The 17,936-nt window shown below is 38.8% G+C and overlaps 9 protein-coding genes across 9 annotated transcripts; 6 read left to right on the top strand and 3 right to left on the bottom strand.

The window, feature by feature from the left end:
* Positions 1-98: 98 nt before the first annotated feature.
* cwf10 (U5 snRNP GTPase subunit Cwf10) lies at positions 99-3,165 on the top strand (the record flags this gene model as incomplete). The annotated part of the gene is made up of 4 exons (XM_056179260.1): positions 99-121; positions 161-520; positions 563-914; positions 961-3,165. 4 exons carry the CDS (start codon positions 99-101, stop codon positions 3,163-3,165), a joined length of 2,940 nt encoding a protein of 979 aa, XP_056035310.1.
* Positions 3,166-3,782: 617 nt separating this feature from the next.
* Positions 3,783-5,000, top strand: SOMG_00465 (uncharacterized protein; the record flags this gene model as incomplete). Its single annotated transcript, XM_056179259.1, has 1 exon — positions 3,783-5,000. One exon carries the CDS (start codon positions 3,783-3,785, stop codon positions 4,998-5,000), a length of 1,218 nt encoding a protein of 405 aa, XP_056035311.1.
* A 498-nt stretch (positions 5,001-5,498) lies between these two features.
* On the bottom strand, positions 5,499-6,347 carry vps20 (ESCRT III complex subunit Vps20; the record flags this gene model as incomplete). The annotated part of the gene is made up of 2 exons (XM_056179258.1): positions 5,499-6,214; positions 6,326-6,347. 2 exons carry the CDS (start codon positions 6,345-6,347, stop codon positions 5,499-5,501), a joined length of 738 nt encoding a protein of 245 aa, XP_056035312.1.
* Positions 6,348-6,557: 210 nt separating this feature from the next.
* sec13 (GATOR2-SEACAT complex/COPII-coated vesicle component/nuclear pore outer ring WD repeat protein Sec13) lies at positions 6,558-7,520 on the top strand (the record flags this gene model as incomplete). The annotated part of the gene is made up of 2 exons (XM_056179257.1): positions 6,558-6,593; positions 6,663-7,520. The coding sequence occupies 2 exons, from the start codon at positions 6,558-6,560 to the stop codon at positions 7,518-7,520; spliced, it is 894 nt and encodes a 297-aa protein (XP_056035305.1).
* A 367-nt stretch (positions 7,521-7,887) lies between these two features.
* rev1 (deoxycytidyl transferase Rev1) lies at positions 7,888-10,740 on the bottom strand (the record flags this gene model as incomplete). The annotated part of the gene is made up of 1 exon (XM_056179256.1): positions 7,888-10,740. The coding sequence occupies one exon, from the start codon at positions 10,738-10,740 to the stop codon at positions 7,888-7,890; it is 2,853 nt and encodes a 950-aa protein (XP_056035306.1).
* A 457-nt stretch (positions 10,741-11,197) lies between these two features.
* ani1 (CENP-A amino terminus domain (NTD) isomerase Ani1) lies at positions 11,198-12,283 on the top strand (the record flags this gene model as incomplete). Its single annotated transcript, XM_056179255.1, has 1 exon — positions 11,198-12,283. The coding sequence occupies one exon, from the start codon at positions 11,198-11,200 to the stop codon at positions 12,281-12,283; it is 1,086 nt and encodes a 361-aa protein (XP_056035307.1).
* A 640-nt stretch (positions 12,284-12,923) lies between these two features.
* On the top strand, positions 12,924-13,865 carry meu14 (sporulation specific PIL domain protein Meu14; the record flags this gene model as incomplete). The annotated part of the gene is made up of 1 exon (XM_056179254.1): positions 12,924-13,865. One exon carries the CDS (start codon positions 12,924-12,926, stop codon positions 13,863-13,865), a length of 942 nt encoding a protein of 313 aa, XP_056035308.1.
* A 692-nt stretch (positions 13,866-14,557) lies between these two features.
* On the top strand, positions 14,558-15,628 carry tim54 (TIM22 inner membrane protein insertion complex subunit Tim54; the record flags this gene model as incomplete). The annotated part of the gene is made up of 1 exon (XM_056179253.1): positions 14,558-15,628. The coding sequence occupies one exon, from the start codon at positions 14,558-14,560 to the stop codon at positions 15,626-15,628; it is 1,071 nt and encodes a 356-aa protein (XP_056034820.1).
* A 208-nt stretch (positions 15,629-15,836) lies between these two features.
* scj1 (Hsp40 family ER-associated DNAJ domain protein Scj1) lies at positions 15,837-17,236 on the bottom strand (the record flags this gene model as incomplete). The annotated part of the gene is made up of 4 exons (XM_056179252.1): positions 15,837-15,883; positions 15,934-16,904; positions 16,998-17,086; positions 17,156-17,236. The coding sequence occupies 4 exons, from the start codon at positions 17,234-17,236 to the stop codon at positions 15,837-15,839; spliced, it is 1,188 nt and encodes a 395-aa protein (XP_056034819.1).
* Positions 17,237-17,936: the final 700 nt, after the last annotated feature.

The following is a 17,936-nucleotide window of genomic DNA, read 5'->3' as shown; positions in this document are numbered from 1 at the left end:
TAGTAAAATTTGATTATGAAATCGCTAGGTGTCTCTATTTTATTGACTAGGTACTTACCATCTATACTGTCCTTTGTAGGAAAGGCAAAGAGTAGAAAATGGACGAGGATTTATATGATGAGTATGCAGAACCGTTTTTGATGGATTATTAACCCTTCAGATTTGGCAATTACATAGGGCCTGAAAACGAAGACGAGGAACTGGATGAAATACCTCAAGTTCCCAGTCCTTCGATTGCTCAAGTGCCTAGCTTTGAAGCTGAAATGGAAGAAGAGGACTTGGAAGATGTTGAGCGCGTTGAAAAGATGGCGCTTAATCTCGCTGAACCTCAAAATGCCGTCGTACTGCATGAGGACAAGCAGTATTATCCTAGTGCTGAAGAAGTTTATGGCCCTGAGGTTGATGTTGTCGTGCAAGAACAAGATACTCAACCACTCACACAACCCGTTATTGACCCAATTCGTCAGAAACGGGTTGCTATCGAAACGAGCAATGTGCCGGAAACGGTCTATAAAAAAGAGTACGTAGAAGTTATAAAGTTCTCCAATTAACAACTTTTTAGGTTTTTATACGATCTTTTAAGCCAGACTGATGATGTGCGGACCTTTATCATTGCTGGTCATCTTCATCATGGCAAAACCGCATTATTAGACTTACTCGTATATTACACGCACCCTGGCACCAAATCACCTAAGCGAAGGTCTCTTCGCTACACCGATACACACTACCTTGAACGTCAAAGGGTTATGTCTATTAAGAGTACCCCATTGACTCTAGCGGTGCAAAATATACAAGGAAAGTCCTATGCGTTCCAGTGCCTAGATACCCCAGGTCATGTTGACTTTGTCGATGAGATAGCTTCTCCAATGGCAGTTGCTGATGGCGTCGTTATTGTCGTTGATGTTATCGAAGGGGTAAGTCTTTGATTCCGTTTCCTGTACAAGCTAACTATTGAGTTAGGTTATGATTAATACCACAAGAGCTATACGACATGCTATCATTCACGATATGCCAGTTGTATTAGTTTTAAATAAAGTGGATAGACTTGTTTTAGAACTTCGTCTTCCTCCCAATGATGCATATCACAAGTTACGACATGTTATAGATGAAGTTAATGACAGCATTTGTCAAGTTAGCATGGATTCCAAACACCGAGTTTCTCCCGAACTCGGTAATGTCTGTTTCGCCTCGTTTGATTTGGGATATTGCTTTACTCTTGCCAGTTTCGCTAAACTGTACATGGACAAAAATGGAAAAATAGATCTTGATGATTTTTCAAAACGGTTGTGGGGCGATATTTATTATGATAAAGAAACCAGAAAATTCACTAAACTTTCGACTGGCATTAGGAGCTTTGTGTACTTTATTTTAGAGCCTTTGTATAAACTTCACACACTTAGTATATCCGATGAACAGGAGAAATTAAAACGGCAATTACGTTCTTTGAATATTTTTTTGAAACCAAAAGACTTTTTACTTGAACCTAAACCATTTTTGCAACTTGTTTGCGCTTCGTTTTTTGGGTTTCCGACTGGTTTGGTTGAATCTATTGTGCGAAATATCCCTTGCCCTCGAGAAAATGCTAACCGTAAAGCAAATCAATATTACACAGGCCCTTTAAATTCATCGATTGGTAATTCTTTAACGACTATGAATCGTGAAGAATCAACCATGATTGCTCATGTCACGAAGCTGTATAATACTGTTGATGCAAGCAATTTTTATGCTCTCGCGCGTATTTATACAGGAAAAGTTAGAAAAGGACAAAAAGTTCAGGTTTTGGGAGAAAATTATTCCATTGAAGACGAAGAGGATATGGCGAAAGCGTATATTGAAGAAATCTGTTTGCCCGGTGGAAGATATCGCGTGCCCATCGAAGAAGCAACTGCTGGGATGCTTGTCCTTTTGGCAGGAGTAGATAATTCCATTAGCAAAACGGCTACAATTGTATCGGAAGGAGTTCAAGATGATTTATACATATTTAGACCGATTGCACACATGTCAGAAAGTGTTTTTAAAGTTGCAGTGGAACCTTATAATCCGTCCGAATTACCAAAAATGCTTGATGGACTTAGAAAAATCAATAAGAGCTACCCTCTTGCAATTACAAAGGTAGAAGAATCTGGTGAACATACCATATTTGGAACTGCTGAACTGTATATGGATTGCCTTTTGTACGATTTACGGGTTTTGTATTCTGAAATAGAAATTCGTGTTTCCGATCCAGTTGCTCGTTTCTGTGAGACGGTAGTTGATGTTTCGAGCTTGAAATGCTTTGCTGAGACTCCAAATAGAAAAAATAGGTTATCAATGATTGTTGAACCTTTAGAAAAAGGAATCGCATTCGATATCGAGAACGGTCATGTGAAAATAAACTGGCCTCAAAAACGTATTAGCGAATATTTCCAACGTGAACATGATTGGGATCTCTTAGCATCTCGATCTGTATGGGCTTTCGGACCTGATGATCGGGGTACTAACATATTGCGCGACGATACCCTGGAAATGGATGTCAACAAAAAGACACTGGGTCAGGTGAAAGAATTCATCAAACAAGGATTTCAATGGGGAACGAGAGAAGGACCTTTGTGCGATGAAACTATCCGTAATGCGAACTTTCGAATTATGGATGCCGTTTTAGCTCAGGAACCAATTTATCGAGGTGGAGGTCAAATCATTCCTGTGGCTCGAAGAGTCTGTTACTCATCATTTTTAACTGCCTCACCAAGGCTGATGGAGCCTGTCTATACGATCGAAGTACATACGCCTGCTGACTGCTTACCAGTTATTTATGATCTTTTAATGCGCCGTCGTGGACATGTACTACAAGATGTACCCCGACCAGGGTCTCCTCTGTATATAGTTAAGGCTTTAATACCTGTTATTGATTCTTGTGGGTTTGAAACAGATTTGAGAGTTCACACTCAAGGCCAAGCTATGTGTCAGCAAGTGTTTGACCATTGGGAAATTGTACCTGGGGATCCATTGGATAAATCAATTAAACCTAGGCCTTTAGAAACTGCTAGAGGAGCTGAATTAGCAAGGGACTTTTTGGTAAAGACACGCAGAAGAAAGGGTCTTTCAGAGGATGTGGCTATTACTAGGTATTTCGACCAGGAAATGATTGATTCACTTAAAGACGCAGATATTGTCCTCTCGCTTTAATAAACAATGAGTATTAGATGACTATGTACATGCTTGATAAATACTATAGTCTATAATAATTTGAAAAGACAGGTTTAGTTGGTTTCAGTTTCAATTTTTTATTTTTGTAAGCTTTATTGGGAAGTAGTGATGGAACGAACAATAAATACTACTTTATAATTATCAAACTTGGGATTATGAAGAATAAATCTGTCAAAGCACCACGCTTATCTTGCTTCTGTACACAAGAGTAAGCGTTGACTTTATATTTTGAATACATATTTATATTTCTATGAAAGATCAGTAATTATAAGAGGGATTGTCTTTATGCCAATTTTTACACATCGCAAGTCGAGGATTTGGCTATTGGTAATATGGAAACTTCTGAAAAACTAGATGCAAGAAATATACCTCATTACTATAAGTTTCAAATTTATCCTCGTATTTTGCTTTCTTATTGCATTTTGCTTATAGGCACCTCTTCTCATGTCTTGAAGTTTTCGAACTTCACACCATACTAACATTCTACGAATTACCGAATTTTGAAGGGACGGGAGGAACTGGCGAAATATCGTTCATACTGAGGAAATACTCAATAAAAATAAAGATAAAAAAACTCCGATACCTTTTCTGCTTTAATGAACCGTTATTCTCTATTATTCTTCTTGGCGATTGTATATGTCGCCCACTGCTATAATGTTCCGAATGTGAAGGAGAAATCAAAATGGAATACAACTTCCGTTGAGCATGTTCCTACTGAATTGAGTTTTGAAGAGAAGTTGTATAGCCGTTACGCACGGGCTGCTGTTCAAACCGGTGGTGGAGTAAGTAGCTTTAAGAGTGACAGTACAACGAATAGCTATCCTACAAGTAGTGACTCTTTGTCCTCTGCTTCCCCAAATTCTGGTAGTACTTCGTATAGCAGCACTCCGCCTTTTTCCTCATTGAGTTCATCCACGACGTCCGATTCGTCTTCCTCATCTGTAGGTTCGACAGGTACCAGTGCAACTTCAGATGCATTTTTTTCAACTCCTTCATCTTCGCAAGAGAATTCTTTTTCTTCTACTTCGTCGAGTCCTAGCAGTTCTACGTCTGATTCTTCTACTAGCAGCAGCGAACCGTCTAGCTCTTCCGTATTCTCAACTAGCAGCAGTAGTAGTGAAAGCAGCTCCAGTTTTTCCTCAAGTGCTTCTATTTCATCGTCATCCTCTTCACAATTTTCTTTGAGCCCATCTTCATCTACCTCATCACCTAGTTCTTCGTCATCTGTCTTTTCGAGCCCTAGCTCATCATCCGACTTCACTATTAGATCTTCTTCATCGCCTTCTTTTTCCTCTTCATCGTCGTCTCCTTCTTCTTCTTCTTCGAGTCCCGTTTCTTCTACGGTCGATAAATCATCATCGTCTTCTTACTATCCTTTCAATTCAAGCTCTAAGTCTTCCACGTCACGCTCATCATCTTCTAAAAAATCTAGCTCGATGCCTTCATCTTCGAGTGAGTTTACAACGACTAGATCATCCAGCAGGAGACTATCTTCAAGTTCTGCTTCATCTTCGAGTACTACTCAATCGACGTCTTCATCGGTACGCTTAAAGTCATCTTCTCAACAAGCAAGCGTTACACGCATTACTAGTGCACACAGGACTTACCGACCATCTACTATTTACAAGGTAACTGTCGCGACTATAAATGGACGCACAAGCACTTATAAGTCAAAGTCGACAGATTCAAGTGTTTTATTAGTTGTTGTGGATAGCTCATCCAATTCTTTAACTTCATCAACTAAGTTTTATGGAGTTGGAGCTTTAGCTTCCGCCTTTTGTTTTGCAAGCCTTGCTATTTTTATTTTAATGTGAAGTATGACATGAAAGTCTCCTATAATTTTGGAAATCTTTTTAAATTTTATTTATTTTTTTTTGTCGTTGAAAAACCGAACCTTTTTCATTCAGGCTCTTTCAATGTGTTTTACTGATAATACTTGAACGAAATTGCTTACATAATTAATATAACAAGCTTTTATTTCTTATGATATATTCTTGTTGTTTTGAGACACTTTAGAAATAATTATGAAAGAAGTCAGTCTCCGACTTGACGATTTGATTTTTTTGGTGCTTTAAACGCCTACTTAGGAATTATTTAATTCCTTATTCCTTTTGTTGTTTGATATTATAATATTTATGAACTTGCTTAATAAATATGGGTTTGAAACATTATGCTAGGTCGTAAAAGAGTTGAGACAAGATAGTTTTTGTAAGTCAGGCCTAAACTGAAACACCAAGTGAAAATGACAGAGCGGGAAAGCTTATTAGAAAAGAAATTATAGAAAAACATGAAAATTCAAGCAAAAAGGTATTTCAACTTAGAAGGGCTTGCTGTTTGTCGTTGTCGGCCGTAGATGGAATTTGATTTGAATGAAATGCGTTTTCTGGTTTCACTTCCACAGGACGATTTGGTTTTGTCTGAGGAACTGTAGGAAATACAGGCTGTCTTTCCCTTAGTTGACTTTTGCTTGGGTGGTCTTCCTGCTCTTGAATAAGGGCGTCTAATTCAGCTTGGACTTCATCTTCTTGGTCTCTTGACATTCTTCCCTGTAATATGACATTGACCTCGTCGACGTACTGACTAGCTTCATCATTATCATTGCATATCTTGTCAATTCTTTCTAAAGGCATCTCTTTTTGTAATTGCTGAAGTATACCCGAGCCTTCTTGAAGACCAAAAAGAACGTCTTGTTGAATGAGTGTGAACTCTATAGAAGAAAGAAGTTGCTCAATATTTCCCAGTTGACCATAAGATTGTTCAATGAGTCCAGAATAAAACTTCTTAGCAGATAATGCTTTCAAAGCGCCCTTTCTATTGTTGTCGGCGAGACACTTTCGAGCAAAACTTACTTCTAGTTGCTCAATCCGTTCTAAGCGTTTATGGTACCGCAATAGCTTATCTCTTTGTTCCTTTATCTTCAATATACTTCGATCACGATCACTTATTTTACTATTGTAAGCACCCATGTTAATTTCCGACTCATGGAGGGAATATTCGTCTTCCTTGAGGAATAGGCACACGAAAGTTTCTAGGTATAGAACACTTCTATTCCGTTGTTTCTTTATGTCAAAGTGCAAATTGCAAAGTATCTATCGCTAGAAAGAATCTCTCTTATTTACCCTTCTGCTATAGTTCTTACCTGGACTATTGGTGTTGAGCATTCTATGTCGTTAAAGGCGATTACATTTAAGCCTTCAAACTCGTTAAACAATGACTTACATATCTTCGTTGTATTTAATGTTTTGCAACGTACACAGTCAATACGTATTAATGAAGGTTACCGATGGGTAACACAGAATTCTAGTGTTTAGACGAGAGAAATCCAAGTATCCAACTACAAGACACATATTCAATAAGATACATCACGAAAAATGACTACAATAGACTCACAGCATGATGATATGATGGTAAGAAATATGCTAGAGGGTGGTTTTAGAAAGTTTAAATGGTGAATGCGGAATTAACATCTATGATAGCACGATGCGATATTGGATTACTATGGAAAACGTTTGGCTACTTGTTCGTCTGACCACACCATCAAGGTGTTCTCTTTGGAAAATAACCAACAAACATTATTAGAGGTCCTTCATGGTCATACAGGCCCTGTTTGGCAGTTAGACTGGGCTCATCCTAAGTTTGGGACGATTCTCGCTTCTGCTTCGTATGATGGTCATGTTATCGTTTGGCGTGAAGTTGATGGTGTTTGGAGACAATTAATTGATTATAGTGCTCACCAAGCTTCCGTCAATGCCGTTTCCTGGGCTCCTCATGAGTACGGGGCTCTTCTTGCTTGTGCAAGCTCAGACGGCAAGGTTTCCGTCTTGGATTTTAAAGATGATGGTTCATATGATACCAGGATGTTTTCCACCCACGAGTCCGGCTGTAATGCCGTTTGCTGGTCTCCGCCAAGTCTTTCGGGCTCAATCGTAGGTCAGTCACCAGCTGCAGGCCCTAAGAAGTTAGCTAGTGCAGGATGCGACAATCTTGTTAAAATTTGGGCATTTGATTCTAATGTCAACAACTGGATTTTAGAAGATACTCTCACAGGCCATGTCGACTGGACTAGAGACGTTGCTTGGGCTCCCAGTGTTGGCCTTACCAAAACATACCTTGCATCTGCTTCTCAAGACAAAAACGTTTTCATATGGACAAAGGAGGGTGATTGCCCTTGGCAGAAAACTCCCCTAACTGAAGAGAAGTTCCCAGATGTCGCTTGGCGTGTTTCTTGGTCTCTTTCCGGTAATATCCTCGCTGTATCTTGCGGTGACAACAAGGTTTACCTTTTCAAAGAATCCAATAAAAAATGGCAACTGATTAATGAATTGAGTGGTTAAAGCCAATTCGTCTTTTTAATATCTTTCCTTTTGATTTCTCTTCAGCTTTTGCCATGCTTAATTTCTTTTTTTACGGCTATAATGCACTCATACTCCTTTGATTTTTCACGACATTCCATCTTTGGTTTAGTGATAGATGAGAATCTTATGTATATTCTTTTATTATGCGCAACAAAAATTGCTCACAGATTCTCGTTTGCCATGCTACTCATGAAACCCTTTAACCATTTTCAAAAATATGGATCGAATGAATAATCCGTTATAATCTATATACGAATTCATAATTCATAACCAAAGTAAATAATAAAAACAAAAAAAAATTAAAAAAATCTAAAAGTCATAAATGAAACATAATGCGTGAAACTATTTACAATAAAACGAGTGGAGGTGTGTTCCTTATTAAACATGCTTCTTGAACTGCCTCAACGGTTCTGTCTATTGCCATTTGCCAAGCTCCTACCTTGTTTCTGCGATTCAATTGCTGAAGCCATCGAATTAAAGCTTGTACTTTCAATAAGTTTCGCTCTTCCCGAACAACACGGCCAAGGTACCTTGAAAAGTATTCAACATCATGTGAATTAGGTCCCCTTGGCGATTTTTCGTACCAAATTGCTACTAGCTCTCGAAGGTCATCTATTGATTGTTTCTGCTGAAAAGTAACGACAGGATTCGGCATCATCTTTACTTCTCGAGCTAAATCATACCGACTAAGTTTAATTTCCTCTAATACACTCTCTTGGATTTCTTTTGGGAGCTCTTCCAGTACCTGAAGATCTACCTGTGGAAGGTTTTTCTTTTTTTCCTTCTTATTTGGTCTCAACATCTTTTGAAAAGCATCTTGCTGTTGAATTTTTTCCACCGTCTCCTCTGGAACCTTTTCATTAGGTCGCGCATGAGTTTTCAGCTTTATCCGCTTATTCATGGTAATTTCATGATCTTCCTTTACCTCATTCCTAATTGGCGTAGGTAACTCCTTCAAAAACAGTGGATCCAACTTGCTTGGGATTTCGTCGAATTTTTTGTTTTGTACTTCCAATTGTCGTTTTATGCTTCCTTGCATAGACTGCGGCAGTTGGGCCAAAACGCTTGGACTCATCTGTGAGGCTGAAGGAAGATTGTACGGAGTGGATGGAACAAAAGTAGTGTCAGTCGGAGAAGGTTCTTTTTTTTCGTAAATTTCATCAAATTCTTGACCTTGACCTTGAGTATGCTGTCTGTTCGATAAGCCAGGAAGGATTTTCTTCTGAGGGGTTTTCAGCGGCGCGTTAAAATTGAACGATTGTTCATTATTACTGTCCTTCACAATCTTAGATGCCTGCAGACCAATTCCTCGCACATCTCCTGGATCCACATCCAGAGATATATAAAGATTTACTATTTGTCTGTAAAGTATATCAAATGACTTCGTGGCAGAAGTAAACATTGCAGATTTCGTCAAGGGCGTAACTTCGCCAGCACCAAGATATTTAATAGGATTAAATGGAGCATTTTCTGCTCGCTTTAAGACCCGAAGTTGGAGTTGATGTAACGCGACGTCGCATTTAGACATACGATTAAGTAGCTCTTGCAAAAGACGTTTCAAAAAATCCATTGCATCTTCCAAAAAGACAAAGCGAACACCCCAATTCACATCAACAGAAATAGATCGACGCGGGGTTTCATTGCTTATATTATTAGTATCGGCTCCCCGAGATATATTATACAAATGCAATCCATAATTGGCACCGAACGTTTTTTGAAGGATATGTTTATTTATTTTTTGCAAATCTCCAACTGTTTTTGCGTTATACAAGTCGAACAGCTTGGAAGACTGTGAGGGGCCAACACCGGGTAAATCTTGAACAGGGAGAGATTGCAAGTACACATATGCATCTTCATCCCTAATATAAAATACGTTATGCGGCTTTGCTTTTCGTAAGGCAAGCCTTGCTAGCAGAACGTTTGATCCAATGCCTACACTAACATCGCAATTCGTTCTAGTCCTAACTCGCTTACGAATGGACTCTGCGATATTCGCGCAATCTTCAAAAGACTGAACGTGAGTAGTCAAATCAAGTAAAGCTTCGTCAATACTGATCACTTTCAAATAGTCGTTAGGAGTATCGACTAAAACGGAATAAAATTCTCGTGAAACAGATTCATATGCATCGAAATCATAGTCAACAAGTACCAAAGAAGGACACAAGCTTTTAGCCGTAGACACAAACATTCCATTTTTGATCCCATATTTCCTAGCTTCATAATTACAACTAGCAATTTCTGAATTTTTTATACCATGAGCAACAGCTACAGGCTTAAGCTGTAACTCACTAGCATTTCTAGTAGACACAGCGGCAAAAAAACAATCAAAGTCAACGTGCATAATAAAGTGCTTCGTATTTATGCTCTTCACATTCCTGACTGAAGTAAGACCAGAAGAAGTCGTCATTATTTGAATTTCCTCTTTTAAAGCAGTCTTCCATGTGCTAAGATGGTGCAATCGAGAAGAATTAAAGAACTTCTGAAGAAACTCTGGATTTTGGGTAGTAGACTTTCGGATGTTTGGGGTATTCAACAAGTGATAATTGTGCCATGCAGATCTAGATAAAAATTTCAGAGAATTGGGCAATTCGTCGTTCATTTTCTTTGTTTCTGTTTGTCCTACATCATTTGACGGTAGCGCATCTTGGGTTTGATCTTCAACCTCCGAGGATTCATGATGCTGCTCAGATATTTGAGGTACAACTTCTTTAAAAGCGTCAGAAAAAGAAAGTAAAGACTGTGAAGCAACAGGATGGACAGCACGATAATTTGTCCAAGGTAGTAGTTTTTGATTACGGATGCAATCAACTATCCATTGAGGGGTCACGACTTTATGATGCTTCCATTGATTAGCCTTAGAAGGAGTTAGAAAGGAGCAAATTAGAAAAGATAAGCTTGTCTTTTTGCCCACGTATTGTACGAAGGTTCCTCCATTTTGAATTATCATCGTTCGTAACTCGGAATACGATGGATTTGTGTAACCGTTTATGGCCATACTAAGTCCTTCAAATATATTCGATACTGATGACTCCCCCATACCTCTATAGAGAGCAGCATTCTGATTCTGCAGTTTTCTCTTTTTTCGTTCAAAATAATCCCCATGGTCATGAAACCCTACGCTCTCATAAGCATCGTCCTCAAGCTCATTGAAATCGGCATTTCCAGTTGGATGCTCTCGCTTTTTTCGTTGCAAAGCCATGCTTAAACGCAATAGTCTCTGATTCTGCTAAAGAAACCAAAGCCTAAAAAATTTTCGAGAAATAGATAGTATGGCATTTAAAGTAGCATAGTACCTTTATTTTAAATAAAAGGAAGAAAAAGGCGTCTGATTAATTCTTTGTCAATGTCTCTCGACGTACCACACAAATCTAATGCTTATCCAAAGAAACCAAAAACAAGACACTTAAAATCAGCATACCCTCTCTCCAAAAATCTGCCAAATGATCCTTATGCACGATATTGACACCAAGTATAAATTATAAGCAAACCTCCTTTTCTTTTTGTTTGTTGTGATGCGCGCTTACAGTTACATTTAATAAAAACTGAAACGCGCCAAGTTGTATGTGCATTACCCTTCCCCGAGTTTGAAAGAACCTTTATTTGAGGACCAAAATTTTCCATCCTCCACCACCTCACCTTCAAAGACAAAATAAAAAATGTCACTTCCAATTGCTGTTTATAGCCTTTCTGTCAAAGGAACTGATGTTCCTGCTGTGGAGGAATCCACAGATGCATCAATTCACTTGACAATGGCATCCATTGATGCTAGTGAAAAAACTAACAAGGCCACAAGTCTTTGGGTAAAGGTGCGCCCCAGCATGCCTGTGGACACAGAGGACGATGAAGAAATGGATGAGCAAATGAAGGAACTCCTTGAAGAAAGCCAGCGTGAGTTTGTTTTGTGCACCTTGAAGCCTGGCTCTTTGTTCCAACAACCTTTGAACTTGACCATCACCCCTGGTGATGAGGTTTTTTTCAGAACTACAGGAGATGCTACTATTCATCTTTCTGGTAACTTCTTAGTGAACGATGAAGAAGAAGAGCACGATCATAGTGATGATGAGGAAGATGATGAAGACTATGACTTGTCTCCAAGTGAAGACGATTTGGTTGACACCATGAGTGATGAAAAGAACGACGATGAAGAGGACTCTGAGGAAGGTGAAGAAGAAGAAGAGTCTGAAGAAGACGAGTTGGACAATGTTCCCGCCAAAAAGGCTGAGGAACCCAAGAAGAAGCGCGCTAACCAAGAGGAAACCGCTTCTCCTCAAAAAAACGAAAACAAGAAGCAGAAGACCGAGAAGCCCAACAAAGAGAAGAAGGTTGCTTTTGCTGAGAAGCTTGAGCAAGGCCCTACTGGTCCCGCCGCCAAGAAGGATCAACAACAAGAGCAAAAGCAACAACCTAAGACTCGCACATTGAAAGGTGGTGTTTCTGTTACTGACGTAAAAACCGGAAACGGTACCGCTGCTACTAATGGCAAAAAGGTTGAAATGCGTTACATTGGTAAGCTTGAAAACGGAAAGGTTTTTGACAAGAACACCAAGGGTAAGCCCTTTGCTTTCCTTTTGGGTCGTGGTGAAGTCATTCGTGGTTGGGATATTGGTGTCGCTGGTATGAATGAAGGCGGTGAACGTAAGATCGTCATTCCCGCTCCCATGGCTTACGGTAACCAGAGCATTCCTGGTATTCCCAAGAACTCAACTTTGGTCTTTGAAGTTAAACTCGTCCGTGTACAATAAACTATTGCTGAAGCTACAGTTTGGGATCTACTTTTCAAAACCAATTAAAAATGGATGTTATAATTACATTGACTACATCGATGTTATTTTGGATTCGGTATGAACGTTAAGTGCACCTAATTTTAGGTCATTAAAAAATATAGTGTAGATAGATACTAGGATGGTATCGGTTTCTGGATAAATTGGGATTTTTCAATTTTGGGTTCATTTCAATTGCTATTGACACGATCTGGTAATTGTAAGTTAATAACATGTAAGAATTGCATGATAATACACACAGTAAGAAATGTACTGTCGTAAAATCAATTATCTTAAAACAGAGGAGTACTGCGAGTCTCAAAACCTATAGTCAGAAAAGTCGGTTTGTTTTTTCCTTCGTTAACTAAATAAGCAAACATTGCTTATTCGTGGTATTGATTACTTTGTTGTTTGTTTACGTAGGATTAAAATCCATGTTTATGTTTTGTTCGTCTGACGAACTGGAGGTGAGGTAGGTGTATACTATATAGTGGCAGCGAATGTAAACAAAACACATATCTATTACAAAGCAGCTAAAAATGCAAAGAAGAGAATCTCTTCGGGAGAATGGCCTTGTAAAAGGCCTTCACAAAGGTGGTAAGTTCATAAGAAAGAGTCAAGGATGCGGCAGAGTCTAATTTATGCAGGGTTCTCTATAAACAAACTGAAGGAATTATCACATGCTGAGGATTCCAAGAGAAGTCACCGCATGATAAAATCAGGAAAGACATCTGTAGATGCTTATCGCCAAGCTGGAAAAGGTCTTAGTCACTTCGGGGGCTACTTGAGTGATTGGGGATCCAGGACCAGAAGTGTCAGTATAAATGACATTAGCGACAAGCTTGGAGTTTTAGTCAGTGAACTCGGTGAAAGCGAACTGGAGTTTGTAAAGCAGTTTGATGAAAGCCGACTCAAGCTGAAAGGAATTCGTGACATGGAAGATAGCATCGCACCATCAAGAGCACATCGCCAACGACTAGTAGCATCCATTGAGAAAGAAGAAGAAAAGGACCCACTTTCTCCTCGTCTAATAGACTTACAAAACCAATTGGTTCGTACGGAAGCAGAAAACCTTGTTGGGGAAATGCAACTCGATAACAAGATACGAGAAGTTATGAAATCGTCATTCCAGCAATTGATGGATGCGTTTCAGGTTCGAGCGCAGAAACAAATGACGGTCGGTTACTATTCACGGCTTTTAGTTGACATGATCAACGACGATGTTGTCTACCCGGGTGATAATCCCGCAGCTTATAATAAAAAGAATGCTGCTCAGATCATGCACCAGTGTATGGAGTCTATGTCCAGACTTATGGCTCCGCTTTCCATTGATGAAAAGAAGTCCGAAGATACTCATATGAAAGGTTCTTCTAGCTCACTTCAGCTTTCGGAGAGGGATTGCTCTCCGACTGTAGAAAACGAGCAGAATGTACTTCAAGTAAGAAATGTTCCCTCTCAGAACTCTACATCCAACGCAGAGACTTATAAAGCACAACTTCTTTCCACTATCGCAGCAGAGCAAAAGCAAAAAGAATTACAAGCAAAGTCGACCGTTTTGTTGTAAATTGAGTTGATCCCAGAAAAATTCCTCCTCAATTTGTCTCTAAAGCTCTCTGATCTTGCATGCTTGTGTTGCAAACCCAAAGCTTTTCGTTTTTAATGAATATCTTCAAGACATCAAGCAGTCTTTTCTCCCATTTGCGAAATATACCAGAATTCAAAGCTTAGCATACCTATATAGTTAAAATTTTAAGCGACCCGAAACACATGTTATAAATTAATTGAAAATCAAATAAAAAAGTAGTCCATACGTGTTAAATACGATCTTACTCTTTTTTCCGTAAATACGAAATAAAAGGCAAGTTAGAAGAAAAGAAAAGAATAGCTAAGGTATTAAATTCATATTAGGAGACTCGGTTTCCTTTCTGAGCTACATCAGATCGTTATTCTTTGGAGATACAGAATGAAAAGCTGAGTAGAAAGCCCACGTCTCCCAACTTCGCACATAAGACCTAACTACTTGGCTCGAGAGTCGTTTTGGGTAAAGAAAGTATTTTTTCTATTAATTATATATATATATTTTTTTAATTGGAGATTCGTGCAGTTGAAGACTAGCTGCTTGTTGCATTTGATTACGATTGGCCAATTTGGAAGTTGTTTCATAAAACTTCAAACTATCAAGACCTCCACAAAATCATAGCAAGAGGAAGTCTTTTGCTTTATATTTATACTATTTCTACTTCAGTATTGGCAATCATGTCCTCAATGCTGAATACTGTAAAGAGCTACATGCCTGGCAGGAATATGTCAATTTTCCTGGGATTAGTAGGCTGTATATCGGGAGGTATTTACTACGATACTCATCAAAGAAACTTGACAATTCAAAAGTATTGCGCTGAAGTATCTCATCTCTCTAAAGCACCTTTGGAGCCTCAAGCTTTGCCGAGAAAAGTTCGAGTATACCTTCATGGTCCTCCTGGCGACGGAATATGGGTAGCAAGAGAAGAGTTCGAGAAGTACGTTCGTCCGATTTTGAATTCTGCTGCTGTGGATTTTGAAGTTTTTGAATCTAAAGGAGAGGGTAACTTGCTAGAGCAAATTGCTACATCAGTTTGGAAAAAAAGGAATGGGGTTTCTGAGGTACCTGAAGCAGAAAAATTTCTTAAGTCATTCTTAAAAGAAAGTGATGAACCTAGTGTTAACCTATTGTTTGGTAGACACGCTTTAAAAGAATTCCTCTATGGAATTAAGTATGCTTTCTCCAACGAATATGATGAGAAAACAGTAAATGAGATGAAGAAGGAGCAAGAACAATCTACCAAAAAACAAGAAGCCTCTGAAACTTCTGAATCCCTCCCTCAATCAGATCCGCAGGGGACTAGTGATTCTCAGTCACCAGAACATCCAGAACAAGGATCTGCTACTCCTGTTGAAGATATTTCACTTTGTAGAGAACTTACTGTAAATGGAGATGTGCCTCTTGGCTTAGTTGATTTGATCGCTCTTTATCCACTTCCACACCTTCTGGGCTTTACTAATACCCCACGACGCATTTATCGTTTCTTCAAAAGAAGATACTTGGCTGAAGAATTGGGTGAGATTACCAAAAACATCGTTCTTAATTTAAAGAGTGTTTCTTTTCCAATAAGCGACGGCCCTATGTTGTTGCAGGACGAGGAAGCTGACTGGCCTAAACAATATACTAATAGAGAAGATGCTGAAAAGCATATTTGGACCGCTCCTTTTATGGAGACTACTGAAAACAGACAATTCTATCGAAATTTAAAAATTTACAAGTCCGGGGATGACTACGAAGATAATTTCTAGGTTTGATAAATAACTACAGGACGAGATTCCGCACGATAATATAGAAAAGAGTGTTGAGTATCATTTTTTAAAAATAATTTTTCAATAGAATGACCAATTTTCGTTAAACGTCCGTAAACAGTGGGTAGGCAGTTGGATTCATCATCAATTATCCATATAAACCTGTAAGAATATGGTTTATATAGTTAAAAGACTACGCTCCTTTTTATTATAACTCGTCGGTATCCTCGTACTTAGAAAACAAGTTATTTAAGTCTAGGAATTGTTAGCGTCTTGCATGGGAACTAGTACGTAAATATACTTACCCTTTAAGAATTTTCCTTTTAATTTCTTAGGGAACCTCACTTCCCACTCTATGAAAGCGTTGCCAAAAGCTGAAGTGGTTTTACCCTTTTGGGTATTGTAGATAGGCATTCCTTGGTTCTTTACACGATCAGTTTGACCGGGATGAATAACTTCACCAGATGAACGCTTAATTTCAAAGAAGCTTCCATCAAGTTTTGTGATTCTCTTCTTCCAATTACCTAAGAGCGCTTGTTGATATGATATCGTTTCCTTTCTATACAAATCGTTGCCTTTACGGATCCATCCATTTTGTTCACCAGCTTCTTGAAGTATAATAACTATATCGCCAGCTTCAAGTCCGGGAATTTCATCCGACTTGCCAGAAAATGTAACTCGGAAATCTTGAGGAGCACCTGCGGGTACCTCAACCGTAAATTTTTCTCGTACTTCAGCAACACGTTCTCCTTTACAATGAGGGCACCTGTGTTTAATAGAACGACCCCTTCCACCACAAGCATCACAAGGTATACGCATTTGTTGGCGGAAACCAGGGGCAATCATATGCTCTAAAACTCGGAATCCAACTCCGCCACAGATGGGACAGGAATGAATTGCTTTATCCTCTGAATACTTGGGATTATATCCTTTACCATGACAAATGTGACAAATGCGTTTCACAGGGAACTCAACTTCCATAATACCACCAGTATAAAAGGAGGCTAAATCAATTTGAGCAACTTGTTCAATGCTTGGTCCACGACGAACGGCATTTTGGCGACGGCGTCCCCCAAACATGTTTTCAAAGATGTCAGCAAAAGGGTCAAATCCAAAACCACCTCCTGGAAATCCACCTCCACCAGGCCCTCCTCTTGGTTGTCCATTCAATCCTTCTTCACCGTATGCGTCGTATATTTTTCTTCGTTCGGGATCCGAAAGAACTTCGTTAGCCTTGTTTATTTCGATAAATTTTTCTTGAGCTTCCTCATCTCCACTATAAATCAATTAGAATTTTTTTTTTTTTTTTTAATAATAGAAGGACACATCAACGAAAGAGCTCCTGCTTTCCTGATGTACCTTTACTTACGGATTTTTGTCAGGATGCCATTGCTTTGTTAATTGCCGGTAGGATTTCTTAATGTCTGCTTCAGAGGCATCTTTGCTTACTCCCAAGACCTATTAATTTTTTTGTCAGTACATAATTCTATATTTGCAGCGCTTAGGACTATGCAATCGCTTGTTTACCTTGTAGAAATCGGCAGCGGCAAGAATTGTCCGAAAACAAAGAAATAGCCCGATAAATATATGTAAAAGATTGAAATGCATGTAGAAATCGTTGACTTATACTTTAATTACGAGGTGAATCCTCCGTTAAGGCAAGTAAGTGGCTGTTTGTATTGCGTTCGTGGTGTTTTCTTGAGGAACCTTAGGTAACGGGAATCCCGTGGCTCGACCTCGGAAAACAAACACAGTACTTTTAAAAATAGCTACTTGAAAGTTCTTATTGTCTTCGGTAAAGGTTAACAAATTGTTTACTTATACTTCCATCTTTTGAATCCGAGTTTTAAGTTTAGAATGGCCAGGACTATTAATGCTAGAGTTGATATATGCTACATGTTCTATTGACTCAATGAATTCAAAGAAAATAAAACAAACAATTAATTAGTATAAGAGAGAAAATCCCGAGAAAAGAAATGCACATTCATGACAACTTTGCAACGATATAGACTCTTCTACTCCATTGCGAATAAAAATCAACGTTTGCTTCAAACTGTCGTAAATGTGCAACATAGTTAGCATAACTCAAATAATATTTACAGAAGGCTTTTATACGTTGGTTTCAAACAGTCAATGGTTGTTAGTCATTGAGTTGAAGAGGTGAACGAGGCGGCAACTTAAAAGAAACGCTAAGCTAAGTTGCATACGACAGACACATTCGTAGAAACGTAATATATATATATATATATATATATGCAAAATTAAAAGCAACACACGCAAAAAGACCGTTTGCACGGAGGAGGAAAAG

This window comes from Schizosaccharomyces osmophilus, chromosome 1 (genome assembly GCF_027921745.1).
Source record: "Schizosaccharomyces osmophilus chromosome 1, complete sequence".
Taxonomy (NCBI): Eukaryota; Fungi; Ascomycota; class Schizosaccharomycetes; order Schizosaccharomycetales; family Schizosaccharomycetaceae; genus Schizosaccharomyces; species Schizosaccharomyces osmophilus.
Note: the sequence above shows the minus strand (reverse complement) of the source record. Positions and strands in the feature narration are given on the sequence as shown.